Source organism: Desmodus rotundus, chromosome 10, assembly GCF_022682495.2.
Source record: "Desmodus rotundus isolate HL8 chromosome 10, HLdesRot8A.1, whole genome shotgun sequence".
NCBI lineage: Eukaryota > Metazoa > Chordata > Mammalia > Chiroptera > Phyllostomidae > Desmodus > Desmodus rotundus.
This window is the reverse complement of record NC_071396.1, coordinates 6,228,906-6,252,484: the sequence shown is the minus strand read 5'-3', so window position 1 is coordinate 6,252,484 and position 23,579 is coordinate 6,228,906. Positions and strand designations below refer to the sequence as shown.

Genomic DNA, 23,579 nt, shown 5'->3' with positions numbered 1-23,579 from the left:
GCTGTCATTTATAAGCACTTTCTGTGTGGCAGGAATATGGTAAAATGCTTTGCATGTGTCTTCTAATTTAATCATCACAGCTCTTTACGGGGTGGCTATTGGTACCATCCCCACACATATGAACGTGCTGGTGTTCACAGAGGTGAGGTCATTGACCAGGGATCGATATGCTCTGAGGAGGGATATGATCCGACTCCCTTCGGTGACTTGTCTCGTTGTCTTGTTTCTACAAGATCCACCCTAGGAACAGAGGAGACAGAACGAACATTTATAAAACCAACCAACATTTATTGAGCTGTGACTTAGTGCTAAAATCTAGGCATGAAAACTACATTGGGTAGGAAATTTAAAAAGTCCCTGACTTCATGAAGCTGGCATTCTCGTGGTATTAAATGAGATCATGTCTGCTGCCTTGCATTAAACGGGAATGCAATGAAATGTCCGGTTTCTTTTGTGTCATCATTGCTGAAACCACGCAAGGACTTTCAAACTGGTTTCCTTACTTCCTGTCTCACGTTTTCAACCCAACGTTTGCCTGCCAGCAGGATTATCTTCCTAAAAAGAGACGTTATATCCTGTCAGCACCTTCAAAGTCTCTTTGTTACTGATTTTATGTAAAGCCCACGTTTCCTGAGAAAATAATCGATCAAGTTTAGGCATCACTTGAGTTTGAGAGAGAAGAAAGCAGGGTGTACTCCAAGAGTCTTACTCTAAGAGTCTTACTCTGTGGCCAGTGGGGTAGGGACAGAAAGTCTAGATAAACAAGTTTTGGGAGTAGAAAATAGAGTAATTCTGTTTTGAGCCTGCCGAGGTCTCTGTGAAGTAAGCTATTTAAAATACAAATTGGAAATACAGGAGAAATATAAAGCTGGAAATAAGAATTTAGGGATCAATGATAGAATACAGTAATTCAAGCTAACAGGACGAATGCAGCAGATGGTTTAACTGGGAGGCTCAACCTTTAAAATAAAAATTCTCCGTCCAGGTTCAGCACAATCTAGAATTTTTCCAAAGGACACATGTGAACAGTCTGTCTGTTTATGATCAGTACTTCCTTCAGAGACTCCTTATTTTCCTCCGTTTCACCCAAATTCATGAGCATCTCTGGTTTGTATAGCTCTTTTGCCCTTTGTATGCTAGGGCTATGTCTGTAAAAGCAAATCCACATTGTGTTGTTCGGACCTGTCTCTCCTGGGTTGAGTACTGTGCTGTAGATGTCATTGTTTCCATAGCAAAGTTAAACTGAAGTACCACAAAGGTAGAAGCTCAAACCCACAAATGTTAGCAGCATCTGATCAATGAGAGAACTTAGTGGGAAACCTCATTACATTCTTCATTCAAGGCCCATTCCTCTGCTTGAACCACTGTGTAAGTTGTTCATGACCAAATAAAATGTACAGGCATTTAATTAAATGAATAGACTAGGAAGAGGCTCAAATGACAAGACGTTCATTCTTTAGGAAGAATTGTGGAGAATGACAGGTTCTGAGCCCAAATTTCCCGTGCATTTAGACCCATGAGTCTCCCTGACAGAGTGGACTGCCCTGACTCAGTAACTAATGTTCTGGGAGCCCACAAGGCAGACTAGGATTTGGAGACTTTATGGGCCATTATGTCAAGAACCCATGTCAGACTGGATGCGTACACATTGCTGACAGAAAAATTATTGTCACAAGCAAAACTGGTGGGTTTTTTATGTACTTTAAGGGTAAGCAAGCCTAGGAAAAATATATGACACCATTTCTAATTGCCTTGTACGTTTTAAGAGGTGAAACATGCCTTTGGTTTTATTTGCCTGCAGAGTATATCTTTGAAAAGAACTATCATACTTCATTTTTTAAATGGGCAATGCCTATTTCTTACCTTTGGAATATGTATTTTAATTTTTTGTTTAGTTTCAGTTTCATGCTGTGATTAATTGCTATATGCAGCAATAATATACCTTTATGTTGCAAAAGTTTAAATATATGTTGTTCTTATAAGACGAGCATTTGTTAACCATTCTGTTCAGTATATACATATGTTTTTACTCTCTCTCTCTCTTTAAAGGGACCCTTACCCCCCAAGTGCCTGTGGAGTTCCATGTCTTGCTGAATGCTGGGAGTGAGGCTCCTCTCTCCTTCCCCGCGGGTCAACGTCAATCCGCCCTGCTGGAGCGCTTGGCTCCGTTCACGCAGTATGAGATCAGGATACAAGCATGTCAAAACGGTGAAAGTCTTTCAGACACTCGTTCTGGCCTTTCCTTTTTTTTTTTTTTTAAGTTTTTTATTTAAAAAAAGAAGAAGAAGAAGAAATAGATTCTCAGTTCAAATACGAAGATGAACATTTCATTTCTTATTTGTGCGGAACTATTTACCCAGAAAAATCAGAGCCTGGTGTCAAGTGCAGCATTATGCATTTCTGCACATTAAATCATGAATATTTAAATATATTAAAATAGTGGTTTTGCAAAGTCTTGTTTTATAAGGCCCTTTAAAAGAAACACACCTAGATCACAAAGGCATCATTGGTAATGTGAAACAGATTAGGTATAACAAAAATTTCATAGAAAATACAGTCACCTTGGTTCTATTTAAATTTTATTCAGGAGGGGCTGGTGGGAAAGGGTATTATTTAGAAGTTGGGTTACACTCAAATGAATCGTAGGGGTTTTAAATTACTTCCACAACTCCTATCTCATGTACATAAACTGTCACCTTGAACTCTGTGGCTTAGACCAGTGGTCAATGAAATCATTGTCCATCAGGGTGGCCTTCAGGGGGAGCCTCTCTCAGCCCCTTCATTCCTTCAAATGTTATAAAACACGCAATTTGCTAAGAGAAGAAAATATGTAACTCCTGTTGGTGTGCAGTATTGCTTCATCTTAGGTCGGAGAAATGCACCGATTTTACATTCAGTGTGCAGCTGGAACTCCCATGTCGCACGTTCCTGAGGGACTTCTGTAGGTAAATGAGTACTAGCTCCCACAGAGTTGGTCAGGACGAGGGGTCAGTGTTTTGTCTGCTTCGTTCCCAAGTTCTGACTCGTGTGCCCACCTCTCTCTACAAACCAGACCAAGGCTTGTTGGTCTGAAGGGTATGGGGGTCCCTGATGCAGTCTCCAGCAAATCAGCGTGGAGATAGCTTTAAATTAATGTTTTCTTGATGCGCATGTAAAATCAACTCCTGCCTTGCCAGGTCCCTGAAACTATGCTCTGAAGACCCAGTGTCTGGGTTAATTGTTTGATTCCTGTGCGTTGAGAGGCAGTCATTATTTTTAAATATTGGCTGGGAAAAAAAGACATTAATAGCATTTAAGCTGTGTAGGTCACACACTTAAGAAATTCAAGCACATTATCACGTTGTTGCTAGAATGACTACAATAAACTAGAGAAACCTCAGTTCTGACAAGCATAAGCTTTATTGTTTATGCCTGTGTGAAGATGTGGTTAAGTAATAGATTTTCAAAAAATGATTCTCTATTTACCTTTTCAAATTCCGTAGAGATTTACAGCACTAATCTAAAATATGCGTAGGAACGTATATACGAAAGTTCAGGTAAAATGATTGTCATGATATCCTTACCAGTCTATGTACATAGGTCATTCTCGTCCCTGCTTGATAAATTACTAAAGGTCTTCATTTTTTTTCAAGGGAGCTGTGGCGTTAGCAATAGAACCTTTGTCAGAACACCGGAAGCAGCCCCAATGGACCTCAGTCCCCCTGTTCTTAAGGCCTTGGGATCAGCTTGCATAAAGATGACGTGGGAGCCACCCAAACAACCCAACGGAGTCATCATCAACTACTTCATTCACAGGTAAAGTTGACCGTTCCCGTGGTTTTTACCTGTTGAAGAATATGGACTATTCCAAGACTGTAGAATCAAATCCATTTTCTGTTTCCATAGGGAATAGGTGGGAATTTATGATTTTGGGAGCACCTGCTAGGGACTGAAATTGGTACTGGAAACGTTTACACGTTATCCAAGGGATAAAAGCCTCAACTACCATGTACCATTTTTCCTTCAGCGCCGTTTGAAAGACGGGACCTCAGAGCCCCCTGGGCTTTCCCTTCGGTGAGGTGGTAGCACATCCTAGAGGCTCCCTGACAAGACTTCTCATATTTCCAGTCACCTTCCACGTGGATGTGGGAAAGGCTGTTTCTCATCCTTAAAAGCGAGGGCTTTTCAGTTGCAGAAAGTGTAGCTCCTCTCTGCAGTTTTGATGAGTTCCCACTGTGCTGGCTGACAGTGTTCCTGCAGCTTCCTTTCACTGTGTTGTGCGGAACTGGTTCCGTGTATCCACCTAAAATAGAGAAGAGAGGGAAATAGAGGGAAGGGAAGGGGGGGAGTGAGGAGAGGAAGGATGGGGGACAGGCAGAGAAACCGAGAGAGACAGAGACTAGGTGCATTTTGGCTTGAAGGGTTATTGCGCTCCTTAATCATGTCTTCACCTGATCAGCATGGACGTAGCTTTCAATTCCCGTTTTCTTTAAATAAATAATGAGGAGGGGGAGGAGAGGGAGGGAGACTGAGAGGGAAGGACTGAAGAAGAGAAAGAGAATGAGAGAGAGACAGACAGGGCAGGGGTTGGGAAGAAAGTAAAACAAACACTCAAGGGGCAAAGCACCTGTCAGCTGTGAGCACTTCTCTCTCTCTCCCTCTCCCTCTCCTCTCTCTCTCTCTCTCTCTCTCTCTCTCTCTCTCTCTCTCTCTCTCTCTCTCTCTCATTTGGTTCAGGCAGCTACAACAAAAACACCATAAACTGAGTGGCTTATAAACCACAAACATTTAAAATTTCTCCCATTCTGTGGAGTGCAGGTTCAAGGTGCTGGCCAACTCAGTGTCTCACAAGTGCCCACTTCTGGTGTATAGCAGGCACTCGTTTCACTGTGTGCTTCCCTCGTGGAAACAGCTAGGGGCCTCTGCAGGGTCCCTCTTATAAAAAAGGCCCCACTCCTGAGGGCTCCACTCTCAGGACCTCGTCGCCTCCCAAAGGCTCCAGCTCCTGACACCATCACATCAGGGGTTACAATGGAACATGGAGTGGGGAGGGGGTCCAGCCAATTCCCACCATAGCACTAGCTAAGACAGATACGCAGGTGTGAAGCATTTGCAGATGGAAAACTCCTGTTCAAAAGCATTGCATTTGCATCAGGCATCTGAGCACGAACAGGTTTTCTCCGATCTTCATTCCCACATCGGCACCCTTTATTAGCCTCTCCGGCGCCTTCACACTTTGCCTCGTGTGATCCAACACCCTGAAGGCATCATGAAGCTGGGGTGCGGCTCCTCCACAGCTTCAGAGAGTGCAACGTCTTGGGTCAGAGCAGTTTTCAGTGACAAACTATAAGGGTTTGTTGGAAAATTATGGAGCGAAAAGCACTGTCGAATTTTTGGTTACGCAGGTGGCAATGCCGAACACGAGTGAGCCAAATTTCTTCCCAGCTAACCTTAATTTGAAGAACAGTATTTCTGATTCGGATACACATGGATATGTCAGAATGGCTCACGTGGGTTTACAGTTTATGCTCAGCACATTCATGTGGGCTCTAAAACGCCCATCCTCTTGGAATAGTTTTCTTTCATCTACTTAATGCTAATTGCATGAGAAAACCACATCCAATTCCTATTCTGAATCGGGGGAAATAACGTATCTGTTATAAACCAGGATGTGGCTTCACTCTGTTGGTTTTGTAAATAAAGCTCATGATTACGGTGGCCATTCCACAGCAGCTATAGAGAGGGAAAACAGGAAATATAATGCAGAAAGCCCGCTTCAATGAAAAATACTGTAAATTGAATTTGACAGCGTTTGATGGCATTTGATTATTCCAGTCACAGCCAAACAATGATATAAAGAGTAATATGAAACAGAATGTGTTACTGCCTAGCGGACTCAAAAGCAATAAACCTTCCTCCAATGTGACACAATCACTTCACAATCATAATTGTAGCCTGTTTGATACCTCCGAGTACAGGAGAAGGGCGCTGGCTGACATAGATACATTTTGTTTTTTATTTAAAGTGAAATGAAAATGGCGCGCTGGGGCTCCAGATACAATCATTATATTCACCTCCATAGGCATGAATCACTTGGCGGTTATTTCGGCTGAAGTTTAAATGGGCTCAGACAACAACAATATCAAATTTTTCTTAGATAGCTGCAAAAAAAATCAGAAATTTGTAAGGACAGAAATGGAATGTAGACGGAGAGTTCTTTTTCATCCTGGGACTACACAGAGACCCTTCCGTACTTATGGCCATAGCCTGCAGTATTTCTGGGGAGGAGATGGCATGTAATTTCTGCTCCATCATTTGCCTCTTCTTTCTTCTATCACCACCAAAGGGAGCGCACTGAGCTCAAACCAAAGACGGGGTTTGGCCGATGCAGATATTTTCATTATATTGCAGGAAACCAGCTCGCTGGTCCCATTTTGAAAATGATTGTCACTCTGTTCTCTGTTGTCCCCGCCCCCAAATGATTTCTCCTCAGTAATTCCCTTTTGTTGTTCATGGTGTCATCCTATTAAAGTGTCTGTCCCAATGAAGAGATGGGATGTTTGCGACTTAAAAAAACAAGCCAATAACCTAGTATGAACAAGACTATTAATGATTTGATTGCTTCTGTTTAGTCTTCCTGCTAATCGATACAGCTGCCCCTCCCCTATCCAAGGGGAATATGTTTCAAGCCCCCCAGTGGATTTCTGAAACCACAGAGAGTCCCAAACCCTACAGTTAATAATTGTTTTCGTATACATACATATCTATGATGAAGGTTAATTTATACATTTGGCACAGGAAGAGATTAGCAACAATAATAATGAAATAGAACAGTCATAACGATATACTGTTATCAAAGTTACAGGATTGTGGTCTCCCTCGATCTCCCTGTTAAAATATCTCACTGTACTGACTGTACTGCACTCAGCTTTTTCACTTAAAGGAACGCTCAGTGGCGTCTCTTTGGCTGTGCGAGTTGTCAGCGTTACTGCTCTTGTACTTTGGGGCCGTTAGTAAAACCAGGGCAACTTGAACACAAGCGCTGTGGACCCCACAGACAATCCGATAACCTGGAAGGCTCCTGAGTGACTCACAGGCTGGGGTGGATACTCTGGACGAAGGGATGACCCACACCCAGGGCGGTTCAGTGCGAGACGGCACAAGATTTCATCACACTACTCAGAACAGCGTGCACTTTAAAACTCAGGGATTGTTGATTTCTGGAATTTTCCGTTTTAATATTTTTGGACCGCACCTGACTTCAGGTGCCTTGAAAGCAAAACCCCAGGAAACAGGGACTACCATATTTTATTTGTGCGACTTTGTTGATTACGTGTGAGTCACAAAGGAGGAGAGTTCCTATAACTGAGAGAATATGTTAGTGTTTCGCAGCCTTTTCCCCGATAGGGTACAGACAGGGCCGTCTCGGGCATTAGCTTTCTCTTCATAGTATGTTTGCTCTATATGAAGACGGTTCTTCAGAAGTCACCCTTTATCTTATCTCTGTAACCTTGTAAATGGAAAAAGTCCATCTATGAAGCCCAACTTCCACCTCCAGAGTCGACCACACTGCTTAGGAGGCTCATGTAGAAACCGCTGCTGGCCGCAGGCACCGGAGCATTCCCAGAAACGCAGGCACTGGGAAGCCCAAACATTCGCGTGGCTCACTGTATTGCAGCCGCTGCTTTATTTCCGTCGTCTGGAACCAAACCCACAATATCTCCCAAGTATGCCTGTAGGTCACTACAGTTTAAATGGGTTAAGTCTTCAGATTTTTGGAAGATCTTTGAAGTTTCTTCCCCCAACACCAGAGCATCCGCTCACTCCACGACACTGCCTGATTCAGCCTGCACGAAGCATTTTGTAAATCCCCGGCGTTTCCCTTTCCTCTACCGTGTCAGCCTAGCTCGGGGTCTGCATTTACTCCCATGGGGACCACTGAGGTGGCCTCCTCTCATGTGGCCACCTGCTGTGGAAGGCAGCCTTCACACTGCTGCTGAATGTGTCTTCCTAAGTACCGCTTTGGAACTCGATCTCGCCGATGACTCCTTTGTATCAGGTACTACATGTGTCCCATGGTTTTCCTGTGCATTATTTGATTTACTACTGGTAATTCGTACAGAAATTCTAAGGGAGTATGCACTGTAAGTTTATTAAGTCCAGTTTACAAAGTGACATAGAGGCTAGAGAGCACAGGTGAATTGGCCCAAGGTCATTTAAAAATTGACAGGGCTGGAGCCTACCACCTGTCTCCTCTGGCCACAGAGGTGGTGTTTCTGGCTATTGATTCGAATTGGGAGTATTTTTACTATTCTTCTCACGGTGACAGTGGCAGTTTCGTAATCTTAATTTATTATGGGAAATGCATTGAGTTATAGGATTTTATTTTCACTGCTTTTGAAAGTAAGCATGGAGCATGCAGGCAGGGAATGGGGGGAGAGCTCTTTAAAGGGTTCCAAACAGTAAGGCAAAATAAGTATGAGTAGCTTTTCAAATAAATGGTGCTTTGTTGTAATACCCACTTTTGTTTTCCTTGTAGTGTTAAGATTAAATTAACTCTAGTTGGAAAAGTGTATAATTGAAGTAAGCTTAAGCATAGAACACCAATCGGCTATTCAGAGAGATCTTACAATGGGATTTCCATTGACATGGACTGTTCAAAAGGAAACACTTCCAGTTGAATGACTACTTAGCCTAAATCTTAAATAAATTAGGAGTAATTGTGGTCTACTCAACCTCTTTTGTTCAGAGTTTATTCAGACACAAAGATACTCTGTTTTTTAAACCCACAGATGAAATATTTACCTCACCATAATATTAATTTATTAAGTATTCAATAGTGATAGGAAATACTTAACCAGGCTGCATCCTTTCGTTGTATTGGTGAATAAAAACTGAAGCTAACATAATGCTCAATCTCTCATATAATACAGTTTTTTTTGCTTTTTTTAATCCTCACCCAAAAGCATGCTCATTGATTTTAGAGAGAGGGGAATAGAGGTGGGGGGGAGAGAGAGAGAGAGAGAGAGAGAGAGAGAGAGAGAGAGACATCAATGTGAGAGAGAAACATCAATCAGTGGCCTCTCATCATGCTCCCTGACCAGGGACAGGACCTGCAGCCCAGGCATGTGCCCTGACCAGGAATCGAACCCATGACCTTTTCAATTTACAGGTCAATGCTCCAACCAACTGAGCCGCACCAGCCAGGATATAGATTTTTAAAATTCATACTTTCAGATAATTTTTTTTAACAATGTCAGTTTTGTGGCAACCATGACTACACCCCAGTGTGGGAATGCATGAGAGTTTCATAAAAAATTAATTGAATTGTCAGGGGAAGGTTGAAGTCAGACAGTGGGCAATGTTCTTTCCCCATAGAAGTCGCTGTGTTAGTTTGCTCTATTGTGTTCCTAGCAAATGCCTTTGAAAAAGCTCCATGAGAGGCGATGTTGGCTTTGAGCCTTGTGGTCCTCATTAGAATGGATCCCTCCCAATGGCACACCTGGTACCCGGTATCTGCCGCAAGTACAAAGGCCAAACCCTGCGAACCTGCACTGAGTGCAGAATGTGGCCCGGGCAGGGCAGCGAGGATAATGAGGCGGGTTGCCGACCGGTAATTGCAGGTCACTGAGAGGCATCTAGGAAGCCTCTGTAGCCTCCAGCGGGAAGCTTGTCATTGCCCATCCTTAGGTCAAGTTGATTTATCAACTTGAGGATCATCAAATTCCCAAAGCCAATGACTTTAAATACCCTTCCTTTTTGTGAAAGGTACTGCCTGCCATGGACTTTGTCTTAATAACCGTTTCTGTTTTGATGGTTAATCTGATATGGCAGGATGTGAACATGTCGGTATATGAAGGGTATGTTAATTAAAGGCTCCTAAGGTCCTAGAAATACTGATTTATTTATCAGTCTCTTTTCCATGAGAGAGCAAGCTAAAGAAGGGGAGGGTCATCTGTTGGGTGCATTCCTTCCCAACCTAGGTACTCCCCCTGATAGGGGAAAAAGGGGGCCGATAGAGACGAGGCAAACATGCAGAAAAGCCGTGAGACTATATGCCACTTAGCTGAAAAAAAGTTATTGAATAGTGCCTGGGCTCCAAAGTGGGGAATACAGAAATCAACCAACCACCTGTCCTCAGGAACGCCTTCTTGTGGCCAGGTGTGCACTGTGTTACTACACCTGGGTGAGCAAAGTGTCGCAATGAAGTATCATATCCTCTGGGCAGTCCCAACGCCTGACAGTTTCATTTCTCTTACCTGTTTGATGCTCTCTGTGTTGGGTACCAAAAGAGTGTGCATGGGCCCTGGTTGTGATACAATAAATTGAAAAATGGAGCCAAACATTCCCCTTCTCAGGCCGTCAAAAGGAGTTTTTTGAGTCTACTCTGCATTTTTACAAGGCTTTGGAGAGGACATCTAAAAGGAATTTGACATTTGCCCTGGAAAGATCTCTAAAGCAAGTTCTTATTATGTGACTGGTCATGTTATTTTCATTAATTTGCATTTTGCTCTATTTCTCTACTCACCATGAGCTCCGTTGGCTACAGAGTTCATCTTTGTACATCTCTGCTCTTGGTACAAGGCCCAGGGTAGAATAAGTGTTCAGTAAAAGGTTTGTTGATGAGTATAAAAAATAATGGGCCTTACTTTGAAGGGTTATGGCTTAATTCAGGAAGAGATAATTCATCTAAAGAGAAAGAAGTGACATGCAGATAGTGACTTTAAAATACCTTTAAGACATCCTGGAAAAGAAGTGAACCAGCATTGTGGTAGGTAAAAGGCATTAAGAACTATGGACTTCTCTACAAGGCTCCTCCTTCCGTGTCCTGGCCTGGGCTTTTTTACACAAGATCGTGTGGTTCTCGGAGGAGCAGAGGGTCAGCCCCTGGTGCAAACACTTGCAAGTCTCTACCTTTATCATACCTGCAAACGCCCCACTGGCCAAAGAGAGTCAGAATGAGTTTAGGAGCAGACTAGCCAAAGATGTGGGTACAAGGAGATTCAAACAAGTGGGAACCATCACTGCGCTCCATCCACCATTGAAGGGGAAGGACTCCCTATAACACCAGCCTCTGCTACTTGTGCGTGGTATGGTACCAGCCATGCAAAGAGGAAAACCCCCAAATAACCACACGTGCACAGGCGCACACTCACACACAGGCACATAGATGAAGATAGTACTTGTTTATGTGCCATTGCAGTTTTTGATTTTTAATTTTTAAATGGTACTTTTAATGTTTTGTGTATTGCGTGTGTGGTTTTTTAAAGAAAAATGTCAAAGTTAATATAAGAAAATGTGATTATGAGTGATGTTTCACTTTTTAAGATTAGCCAAATTATTTCTTTACACACACACACACACACACACCTCACACATGGTACATTTTATAATGGTATTTGATCAGGCCTCTGGTGTACCCTTCCATCCAGTCTCCATCATAACACCCGGAAGACACTGTTGGAAAGTTGGGCTGGTAACAAAATCTTCTCAGATGCCATTTCTTACTCTGTCTGCAAACCCAGTTTTGAGTAGGCAGCTGTCCCTGATCCCCTTCTTGGTTTCCTTCCAGACGTCCTGCTGGTGTTGAAGAGGAGGCCCAGGTGTTCGTATGGTTGGAGGGAGCCCTCGAATTTACTGATGCTGGCGATACCCTGAGGCCTTTCACACTCTACGAGTATCAGGTCAGAGCCCGGAACTCCAGGGGCTCAGTGGAGAGTCTGTGGTCCTCAGCACGCACGCTGGAGGCCCCACCCCAGGATCTGCCAGCGCCCTGGGCTCGAGCCACTGGTGCTCACTCGGTTCTGCTGAATTGGACGAAGCCAGGCTCTCCCAATGGCGTTATCTCCCAGTACCATGTCGTCTACCAAGAGAGACCAGACGACCCAACACTGAACAGCTCTACTGTACATGCCTTCACAGTAATGGTGAGTACTGAGGAAAAGGGACCAATACTTAGATTATCTGGTCAACAGGTTGAAATTCATTGTTTGTCCGACTTGTCATTTTTGACTCGGGTTAAATATATGGAAATTGTTCACATGTGAAAAGAAGCGATAAGGTCATGGGAATAGGATGCTGAACTGCGTAGAGGGGATGCTGGAAACCAGTCTGTAGACCACAACTAATTTGTCTTACCTCAAGCAAACAAGTGACCCTCTCTTCCCCTGACTTCTAAATCCATTAAATGGGAATATTAAAGGTGTGTGTCTATACCTCATGGTGATGAGGCTCAGATAAAATTAGATAGAGATTTAAGTTTCTTTTTTCTTAAACAGCCAATTATATCGTGTGTTTATATCCACATAAGTATATTAATATACATAAATATAAAACTTGTACAAATGGAAGTATCAGTTAGGTACAGATAGATATAGAAATAGATATCTTTAGAGATAGATGCATGATATCATATTGGCTCTTCAAGGAAGAAAATTAAATTTCTGGATATATCTACTTAGATGTGTAAACATACCATGTTTTGTCACTGTCCTTACGTTTCATTTTCCCATATGCCTAGAAAATAAGCAACATGTGAGTGGAGGCGCAATATTTTTAAAATCATTATTTCAGAATCGGCACTTTCCTTTTTATTGGACATTTAATTATCTTTACATGTCAGAGTCTCTTATGTTACATCTCCTAAACCTTCGTCATAAGCATCAGAAGCAGTGTTCCTCAGCGCAGATATGCGATCCATGAGCAAATGTATTACTTCTCACCACATCCTTGGAATGCATGTTCTAAATTTCTACCCTGAGAGTAAAAACTGAAATACAGAGCAAAAATACTTGACTAGGACTTTCTGAGTGAGACAACGTAATTTAAATGCATTTTATCAAAGGCACCAATACTGCAATGATTAAGCTTCTGATCTTGTAAAATATGTGTTTCAGGAGTATGAGCCTAAACACTAAATCTCCCAAAACAGTTCTGTCGGAATTCCCTCGTGAAAGAGCCTCTAAGTCACCCCTTTTGAGCCGGTTCCACTTTATAACACAAGACTTAAAGAACCTCATGAGTTCAGGAAGGCCTGTGGCCCCAAGCTTCAAGCTTCCCGGGGTCCTTTGTCCACGGGTCCCAATACAGCTTCTATTCCAACAGCCCAGTCCGTATTGTTAAATCCTTCATAATCCTTTCTAAAATTAATCCTTTGCAATCCAAAGAGAAAAGCCAGAGTAATGAAGAACCAGTAATATTTCAACATATTATCTTTCAATGTAAAAGTGTGTGTGTGTGTGTGTGTTCAAAGTGGCCCCCAAATCCGGATCTCTGGCCCTGAAAATCCCAAGAGAAGACTTTGTAGGTTCATCAGGAAAAGCCCCAATTGACCTAAACTTTTAAGCAGGCGAGGACATCTTCCGCAGAACAGTCGGGGCAGCCTCTTAGCATTCAGTTGCCAGGTCAGTCTCCGTGGCTGGAGGCCCTATATGGACTGACATCTTTAAAAGAAGTGGTCAGAAACACCATTGTCTTCGATTTTCACCCACTTGTATTATACATTCCCAAGAGAATATGTTCATTAAAAAGTATCTAGAGAAGGAGGTTCTACCACTTAATTCCAGTTCCCACCCTCAGAGAAGGATGTCCCTTTTATCCTAGTCAGATCCCTTCCCCCAGCTTAAGTCCGTCTCTTCCCATTCAGGACAGCAGGACTTCCTGTACAAGTGCAATGGATCTTCAGGGTCAAGAGCAGGTTATTGACAATGCAATCCAATTTGTCAAATAGTCCTTGCGTACTATACTCAGTATGTCAATCCTCAATTCTGCACTCGAGTATATCTTTGAAGCCTCCCACGAGACTGGGTCCTTGGGCAGAGCAAAGGCTGGGAGGAGGTCAGTCATCAAGTCTGACGTACAGATCACTACCACTGGGCATTTTGGGTTAAGTCTCTTTGCTTTAGAGTTCCCCTGGCTCACGTTGCCATGAATCCCTTTTCAATCTTGCTCTGGGTGCCTTCCTGGCTCTACTTACTTTCTCTCATTCCTATACCAGCTAAATGTCTCCCCTGTCTCCTTCCATGTCTGCGCCTGTCCTAGGAAAACTTTCAAGTTTTCATTTCGTAGATGGCTTTGGCTGAAGTTCTCCAAAGCAAAGGAACTATATATTCAGTTCATGAGACACAGAACCCATCCTTACGATGGCCAGGATTGCAGTTGTCTGTAGACTTGAAAGAGTTATCACTGATTCCCCTCACGTAGTCTCATTTATTGGGATCCCATCCCTGCACAAGGGGCCACCAATATGTTGCCGGGACAGAGTGCCATCACTAACTTGTCACAGAGTCCCCCCATAGTTGTTTACAGACAGGTGGATGTTGCGGAGAGCCACATAAAACAGGTGCAGTGGATGCACGCGTCCTCCAAAGGCGGCAGTGCATGGAGAACCGGCGGTGGGGCCTCCGTGGGGTGGAGGCATATGCATTGGCAGGAGCTGCAGCAGCGGAGGCAGCAGGAGAGGAGAACTGGCAAGAGTAAGGGTTTGAATGTGTCACCAGCTTCCCTCCCAACCTCATGAAGCTTCATCTCCTTTTGGGCCTAAGTAGGTCCTTCTAAGGGGGAGAGAGACAGATAGCTAGATGCTTAGGGTCTCTTTGGAACAATGCCCACCACTACTGAAAGCAAGCTTTAGGTAGAAGTCCTCAAACTTCCTTCCCCGGGAAGTCGATGATGGATTGCACGGTGTCAGGAAAGAAGCTGCATTTAGCCTTGCTTGGCACACAGGAGTTCCACGGCAGCATTTGCAGGGAACACTGCTGGTGAGCTGGGCCGCCCTGCTGCCGCCATTCCGATGGGTTTGCTCCTTCTCGCTGGCACCTGCCATTGTACTGGCAGAAATAACTTGGGATTTGAAGTCGAAGGTGGTTTACCTGTCAGTCTGCGCTCTAAGTAGATCCTGCCTCAGCGCCAGGTTATGAAACATCACGCCCAGATCAGGCATTTGCTCAGTGTCCTGAAAAGTAGATGGTTCTTCCCCCTGTGTGTAGAAATCAAGCCTGCAGTGCGGAGGGGTAAGCGAATTATATGGGTCACTAAAAGTTGGCTTCCAATCTGGAAGCAAAATCCAGAATTACAAACTCAAGTCTCTAGATCCTGGTTGCCAAACCGCCTTGTCCAATGTCAAGGAGGAGGCATTCAAAATTTCCTCATGGGACCTCCTCAGATTTCCTTACCATTAAGTAGCTATGTGGGGGTGAGGGGGCAGGAATGAGATACTTCCTCATTGCCACATTATGGAGAGTTTGTAAGTAAGTTGATAAATTCATTCTTTAATTCCATTTTCATTTCGGCTTAGTATAATGTAAAATATTACTGCACTTTGCACATGATCTTAAATTAGTTGGAGCTCTTCACATGTGATGGTTCTTAGTCTTTCCTCCCCAGACCCACTTACAGGACAACAGAAATGTCCTGGGAGAGCTAGCTCTCTAAAAAAAAGACTATCTTTCTACAATGAAGAAGAGATTGGTAAGGGAAATAATTACCATACATTTCTATATCCGTTCTATTAACTGAGATTTTTCATATTTTATTATATGAGATAACTATGTCATGCATTCTTTTACATAAAAGCCATGAAATAGAAGTGGGTAAATGTCCCATTACATGATGAATATTTGTTGACACAACCCTTTTTTATTGTAATGATGTATTTGGTGTGACATTAATGTTGCACTTACTAGATTTACATTATCTTTATCCCTTTTTTTTTCTAATAATACCGTACCAATCACAAATATATATCAGGGATCTACTTTTAGCTCAGTATTATTGGGGATTGAGAAACACTAGATCCATATAAGTCTTCTTAAACATCATGTAACTACTTCTTTGAAAGAGCTTTATTTTCCTCTAACCACTTTATTCCCACAAGCTTCATCAGGCCTCTCCTGCTCACTCATCAATGATCTCTAGGGCAGGTCCCAGAGTTTTCTAGTCACTTTCAATGACAGCCACCAGACTGATTTTAGTAATCAGGACTCATTTCAGGTCTTTAAAAAACATCCACTTTAAAGCCAGACTGCTGCTAATGGATCTGCAGAGTGGAAGACAGGGCATGTTCGTTTTCTCCCTCTTCGTCTCTCGTGGATTTCCCCAGGATCTTGGCAGAAAAGATAGAACTAGACACAGAGGAGCAGAGCCTTACTCATTAATATTGTTCTCGTCCATCCATCGTTGCTTCCGGTAGGGCAGGAGCCTCCTGGGATTTTCTATGTGGGTTATGTAGAGGTCCCTAGGGGAAAGTCCATGCCTCCCAGTCCCTGAAGCAGGCAGTGCACTCCCTGGCTAGCTCCTGCACCCTGGAGGTCCGCCCCACAGCCTCCTTTACTTCTGGGCACCCCTCCTCCAAGCAGTCAGCCGATATCAGGTTCTGTCACATTGACAAGACTCATTCTTTGCTCGGCATCTGGTCGGCCCGGGGAAAACTTGGTCGAGCAAATGAGGAGAGCACAGCCTGTCCAGCAGTCACTTTGCCACATGACCTACGTCACTGGCTAAGACCCAGCCAGCTTCACCACTTCAGGATTCGTTGGACAAGAAGAGGGCATCTGCTTCTGGTTAGGCCAGGTTCCCAAATCCTGGGGTCACCTAGGAATCTCAGAAGACCCTTCCTCTCCCTAGTGGCTGCATCAAAATTGCCCTACGAGTCTTTTCATCTTCCGTAGAGTAGAATGCTCACCGTGCATTCAGACATCCTCGATTCCTTCATGCTGTTCTCCTGGGTATCCCTCATAAGCTTTGAGAGAGGAATTGGGGTATCCCCATTTCTTCCCCAACACGGTAAGAAGGTAACCTGCAGAAGCTGCTCTACTGAATTCTCTTCTTTGCCTTATTTTCCATGAACCTGAGTCTTATATAGGTGGTCTTAGATGGTATAAGGCTGATTCTTTCTGTCTGTTAAGTCCTGCAGAGAACTGTCTAGCGGTTTCATTAGAGATATGTATCACTTATTTTTCTAAGCTATACTCATTATTCCCCAGTACACCCCGTTAGATCATGAAATGCCCCATCATCTTCCCAGTTGTTCATGCCAGGTCATCCTTGAGCCTCCCCTTCCTTCCAAATCCAGTCCTTCCCTAAGTCGTATTGACTCTGCTTGTAGGCCACCTTGGGATCTTCACACGTGTTGTTCCCTTCTGTTCAAGTAATCATGACCTTACCCTTCAACTATCTTGTTTCTTAATCACCAAGTGTGAGCTAAGATGCTACTTGTCTCACAAGGCTTTGCGAGGACTCAATACATTAATGCGCATGTCAACGGCAATATAAATAGGCAGTAAAACTTTAGAAGTTTTACTGTTTGGATTAACAGAGGCTGAAAGAAATGAGCAAATGTAGAGAAAGTTTTTGGTTTATGCAAGGCAACTGTATGTGCTAATTTGGTCAGGGATGAATGCCTTATGTTTTATATAGTTTAAGCCTTCTTCAACTGGCAACAAAATTCAGAATTTGCGAATTTAAATGCTTTCTGATATCAGACTGTTAATTTCCAGGTAGTATCTCAAATACTGCATTAGGTTCTATTCTCTTCCTAAGTCTCCTGGAGCAAGCCTGTGCTTTTTGTCTCCCTGAGGCTTAGTTCTGCCCATCTCCCCTTTATCCTACTGCCTGCCCCTTTAAGAGCCCTGCTTGGGCAGTGGCCACTCAGATGTAGCTGTGTTTACCTGCTGTGACAGCCACAGGACCCTGCTCACTCCCTGAGGTCTGGGATCGCATCAGCAAACATGAGGTCTTTTTGTGTGTGTGTGTCTCTCTCTCTCTCTCTCTCTCCCCCCCCACCATATCAAACAGTTTCTGCCAAATTGGCATCTACCAACTGACACCCAAGGGCAGGCTCTCTTGGTACAGAGGGGCAGGTGGCGGTGAAAATGCCCTCTAACTCAAGTAGGTTGTTTTTCCAGCCTTTAGCTGAATTATAAGGAGGCCCTCCAGGACCCCTGAATCCCACAGAGCCTTATCAAAAACATGCATGGAAGTAAAACGAACCAGTCCACAGACTAAGAGGGCCAAGCCATAAATTCAGAATATGTGCCGCTGAGCAGAGACAGCAGGCTGTACACAGCAGCGGAAGGGCAGGAGCTCATGTCACAGGTGGGAAGAGCCACTACCTGAGACAAGATGGCTGCCCGGGCTGTGCCCTGTTCCAGCCAAGAGGGCGTAGCCTCCGCTCCGCAAGGGCTCATGGGTGAGGGGGAACCAGACACAGATGACCAATTTTTCTATGGTTCACGGCCGATCAAAGTGAAATTCAGCAGCTGTTCAGGACAAGTGACCGCTGCAACGGCTGTAATATAACCTGCTAAGTAGAGAGGGAATTGCTTTAGAGCAAGAGGTTAGCCGTGATTATCGGCAGGTGAGTGCTTTATTGAAGTTGAAAGACCATTAACATTGATAGAGTAATTATTTCAACTTGAAAGTAATTACCTTGATGGGTGATAACTTCTCTCGTGTTCCCAGATTTGATTGGGCCAAACAATTGTTAGCTCCCGAAGCCTAGAAAAATATTACAACAATACTGTGATTTTTAAATTACTGAAACCACTGCTGGAATATTTTAATTATGCTGAACAGTGAAAAGATTTTGCCTTACACCAGCTAGTGACCTCTCATTTAGGGAGAGACATTTGCTTCTTAATCCAAATGCAGTGACCCATACCCAACACCTGTGAATACGTATGTGATGGGTTTGCAAATGAATCCTTTTATCTCGATATACTTTTTAAGGTGAAACCTCTTGTTAGTGCTGTGGCCGGGTGTTGCTAAGCTCAAACCATAGGCATTGTTGATTGTATCTATGAACTGGGAGGCCCCAGAGTAGCAGCTACCTCCTGTCTTTGTGACAGAGGATTTCAACTTGTATAAATTAAATACTTCAGTAATAACATCACAAAAATGGAAAATTCTGGATGCCGTGTATGGTGGATCTCACTGGTTGAAATAGCTTTCTTGCTTGACGTCACACAAATTCACTACAAACCCGTCATTGTCAGGGAGTTTCCTGTGTATCCACACTGGCTATCAGCAAACGAAATGAAAGCTGAAATCCGGGGCTACTGCTCCTCTGACATCTCATGCATGTATGAAAATTGCGCGTTATTTACAATGGAGGACCTGGACACATAAAGTCTAACGCCATGATCAAGACCAAGACATACTGTGACACTCGTCCATTTATCGGCGTTCACACAGTGCTCTTTGGAGAATCCATTGTGCCCAGAAGCTACAACAGATACCGAGGGGGAAGAAATAGTGTCTCCTCTCGGAGACTGGTGGTGTTCTTAGAGCAAGTGAGGCAGGAGGCAGACCGTAATATAATAAGCAATTATTTAGCCATGCATGGGCATTGATTGGGCTCATAAATACTTCAAGGAACCCAAGGGGACCTGAACTCATCCCCTGGATTCCGAACCCAGCACTCACCCTGCAGAACCACAAACCACTGGCTGCGTGAACACAGCATCATGATTCTTAGTCATGCTGTCAGAAAAGATGAATGTGACATCCCCTTCGAGTTCCTGGATGATTCCGTAGACCTTTCTATCATCTTGACAGGGTCTGATCAGATGATCAGCCAATGAATGACTCTCTTTATGTCAGCCTTCCCAGGAGTTTTTTTCCTGATCAAAATCTCAGACTCTCATGAGGGCAGAACAGGTTTCCACCTGTTGTCCGAGAGCCAGGAAGGGATGTTTTAACAAATAGGTCATGGGTTTCCTCCATCTCCCCAGCCCCACTCGGAGCTCTTCTCCACAGATAACGTCATAGGGCCTCACTTTCAGGAGGAATGAGGGGTAGAAATCCCAGCCAAGCCAAAACAGATTTGCTCCCCGGAAAGCAAAGTGACTGGTTTTGAATTTGGGAAAACAGTAAAGAATTGAGATGAAACCATTGAAAAGTGATTAGAATTGATGATTTGAATTGTAAATCCTTCCGTGAAACCAACCGAGGAGTTCAGGAATCAGACCAATCAGGCGTCACATCGGAGTTCCCAGCGCACAGCAGGCTCTCCACGTGTGTCCTATATGGTCGGGTGCAAGATTGTCTTAAGGAGCCCCTCAGGTGTTCTGAATGTAAAACAAGCATCATCACTCACTTTTAAACGTTTTATATGATACTCGGATTATTAAATATTCACATTAAAAAATCAGAGCATTTTAATCCCTTCAAAAAAAGGTGCATTGTCTACCTCTAAAAGATAATGGCCATGTCTAGACAGTAAAGTTACAGTATATTTTTAACAGAGGTAAATGTTACTTTTTGACAAGACACAAGTAATGAATTTTATCATATAAGTTCCTATTGGGTGATTATGATCCCAAGTTTTATTTTTGCTAAAGCAATTACTAGTGTCATGCCTGGATACCTGTGCCCATTAGTGGCTGGTTCTGTGTGTGTGTGTGTGTGTGTGTGTGTGTGTGTGTGTGTTGGTTTTTTTTTAAAGGATGGTTATTGATCTCTTGCTGAGCTGAGATTCAGGTTTTATGCCAGATAGCTTGATTAATGGGTTGGTTTCTGTAAGTGGACTGAATGGGGATAGAAAGCCTGGGCAGCCTGCTCTGCCAACCCCAAATCCGTCAAGATGCATCGCTCATTATGAAACAGTTATCAAGGATACATGAAAAATTAATTGGGCTCAGTTTGATTCTGAAAAGAATCGGCTTTCTACTTGGCGGGCCCCCCCCTACTCTTTCCAGATGTTGTGCACCGGCCCCTGGAGGAACAGCAGAGGGAGATGTATTAATACATTGTATTGATTAGATCAAGACCCCTGACAGTTATTTGTAGAGATACCATCTGGCTGCTGTTCCAATTCCTTCACCAAAAACAGGACGTGACATGTTATTAATCTCAACTCTCTAAGTATAGACAGTTGCCTTTTCTGCTAAACTGCATTTTACCATTCCGTAGGAGACGGAGGCAGACCTGAAGGGTGCAGAAATTAAGGTTATTACACAAATTGAGCCATATGGTCCAAATATTTCAGCAAGAAAATTGCCCGGCAATAAAAATTGCTCCTGCCTTCCTAATGGTGTAAATTACAGTTTAACCATGGCTCTAATGATGTCCTTCTGCCGCGCTTAACTACTGTTACATGAAGGACATTGTTTTAAAAATATAAAAAACAAGTCAATGCCAGCAGCGTGTTTTACAATCTGTTAGTGTGCCATTAAGAACACTGTCAGAATTACATAAACATAATGGCAGGCAACCCGGCATACAAAAGAACGCGGGCGGAAAGAGAGAGTGCCGTGAAAACTCTCGTTGGTGTCTCTGTAATGTCAAGAGCGCAGTCCCCTCTGGATGTTTTCCAGGGAGAATGGCCTTGCGCAGACCTTTATTCGAATTCTTCTGTCCCTGTGCGCCTAGGTAGACATCTTGTCCCGGCCGCGGGGACAGCTACCTAATTCTAGACCCAATGATAGAAGTCGAGCCTTTTCACGGTTTCTGTTGTTGGCAAAAGGGGTGACTCTGCATGGCCTTCCTTAAGAGGGGCAAGCTAATATTGAAATGACAGTTGCCACTCTGTTTCGGAAGAAACCAATCCGCTATTTGGGGCCCAATATTAAGAGGAGGGTTACTCAAGAAAAAAATAAATTCACAGAACTTTTGAATGTGACAGTTAAGACCATTAGTATTTGAGGAAGACTGTAATCCTTCCCATGTGTTTCTACCTATTATATCAAAACACCTTGACATTTAAAAAAATAGCCACATAGGTCACAAGAATACAATGTTTTACCCTCTAAAATTGTACCATCCTGCCAACCTTTCGGCCTTCTAAAATGTTCGAAACACATTAAAAATCTGGAGAAAAGTTTATTGGAATTAAATATATATGAAATTTGAAGGAAAACTTTTAATTTCTAGTAAGTTGATCTTTTGTTTAAGTGCTTTTTTCTCCTCTATGTCCTGAGAGAGGGCAAACCTAGGATATGGTTTCCATTCTTTCTACTACCCAGGGCTGCCTCGTGCGCGATCTGCCTGGAGGAAACAAGACATTGTTTATGAAAATCTCACTATATGAAAGCCACAAATTATAGTTCAGTGCAGTGAAGGAAGAGAGGCCACTTAGCTTGACACGATTAATTGTCTGATGCAAACATAAAAAACAGTGTATAAGAGATTCAAAGAATTAAAAGATCACTTATCCTGCAAAGTTCAGAGAAGACTTTGGGATTGCTTTGCCTTAAACAAGGGTGGGATTGAAACAGAAGGCATGAAGTAAAAGCAAAATTATTATTATTATTATTATTCAGGCAAAGAAACAAAAGCTTGGGTCGAAAATATCTGATGACAAGTCTCTGCTTCAGGAGATAAGAGAGGGGGATATTTTTCTAATCTGTGCCCATTTATTGGGATGACATTAAAGGTATTTTATTCCAAATAATCCCATCAGATGCCTGGTAGAGCTGGCCAATGAGCTGGCCGGCAGTGTGGGTCCAGGGGGCCAGCAAACATGAACTAGAGATCAGCAAGACCCCCTTCTGTCCTGTGCCTTGAGGAGGTAGGGCCCCCGATGCCTCCTGCAGAGGGGCAGCTCCCCACAGCATACCAGGACCAGGGAAATGACTCAATAAATGGTGGTTATTATCTGAAATAATTTGATGACGAGAAAATCGGTCTATCAAGTTATCTTTGAGCTAATGTGTTGAGAGGATCCTGCTGGGAGAGACAAGTCCGGAATTGTTTTTTAAAAATAAAGTTTTCCCTTTCCTCCTTTTCCCTTCCTTCCCTTCAAGCCCTTTCCCAAGAACATGTGCTATTAGTGACAGCATGGTGCTGTGGTCACTGACCTTTGAGTCCAGATGGCCTAGTGGGGAAAGCAAAGCAAGGGAGGCTCTTGGCTGGGAAGCTCATCTTGAAATAGTTGGCTCACGTAGGATACTACCTGCAGTCCACCGTGTAGCAGAGGACACCTCAGTAGGCCATCCAGTGATGTCCCCACTGGCTTTGTGGCACTGCCCGAGGCCACCTCACCAGCACCCACAAATAGAACCAAGGTGATAAGGACACACCTCCAGGACCTGCCCTTGTGATGTCACAAGAGCCATCAAAGAGCTGGAGGGAGGATGGACCCATCCCTCTCTCTCTCCTGACTTTGCCCTGTGACTTCTCCCTACACCAGACCTAGCTTGTCATCTTACCTAATCTTGTGTAATTTCTGGTTTACAAGAAACTCAATATGGACCTAAAATTAGTTTTCTAAATGGTGCAGTGCACATTAAACCATGTCTAAATGTTCTTCCTTCGTGGCCAATGACGTTCGAGAAATACCATAATTAGCACATGTGAGGTTGAGCCGGGTGAGGACCTCAGGAGACCCAACCCACTTGTCCTTTCTGCCCAGAGGTACCTGGCCATTGTACCTCACATGCTTCAGCATCTTCCCCTTCACAGAGCGATAATTATTTATTAGTGGAATATATGCTTATTATATCCAGAAATTAAAGTTGTTAGAGACCTTGTGCATCCAGGTCCCTGTGGCTGGATGATCACATCTGTTAGAAATAAATCACTTAAAAAAATTATATTAGTCTCACAGACGGTCAAGAAATGGAGCGAGGGGAGGGAGGGGCAGCTACAGTGAGGAAGCTTGG

General features: G+C 43.5%; 1 protein-coding gene across 1 annotated transcript in view; it reads left to right on the top strand.

Moving 5' to 3' along the window:
• USH2A (usherin) overlaps window positions 1-23,579 on the top strand; it is a 499,855-nt gene that overhangs the window by 415,822 nt on the left and 60,454 nt on the right. Inside the window, exons 59-61 of the mRNA XM_053912470.1 lie at window positions 2,050-2,208; window positions 3,633-3,795; window positions 11,552-11,906. Coding sequence (XP_053768445.1) covers window positions 2,050-2,208; window positions 3,633-3,795; window positions 11,552-11,906 — 677 coding nt within the window. The remainder of the gene's footprint in view (window positions 1-2,049; window positions 2,209-3,632; window positions 3,796-11,551; window positions 11,907-23,579) is intronic.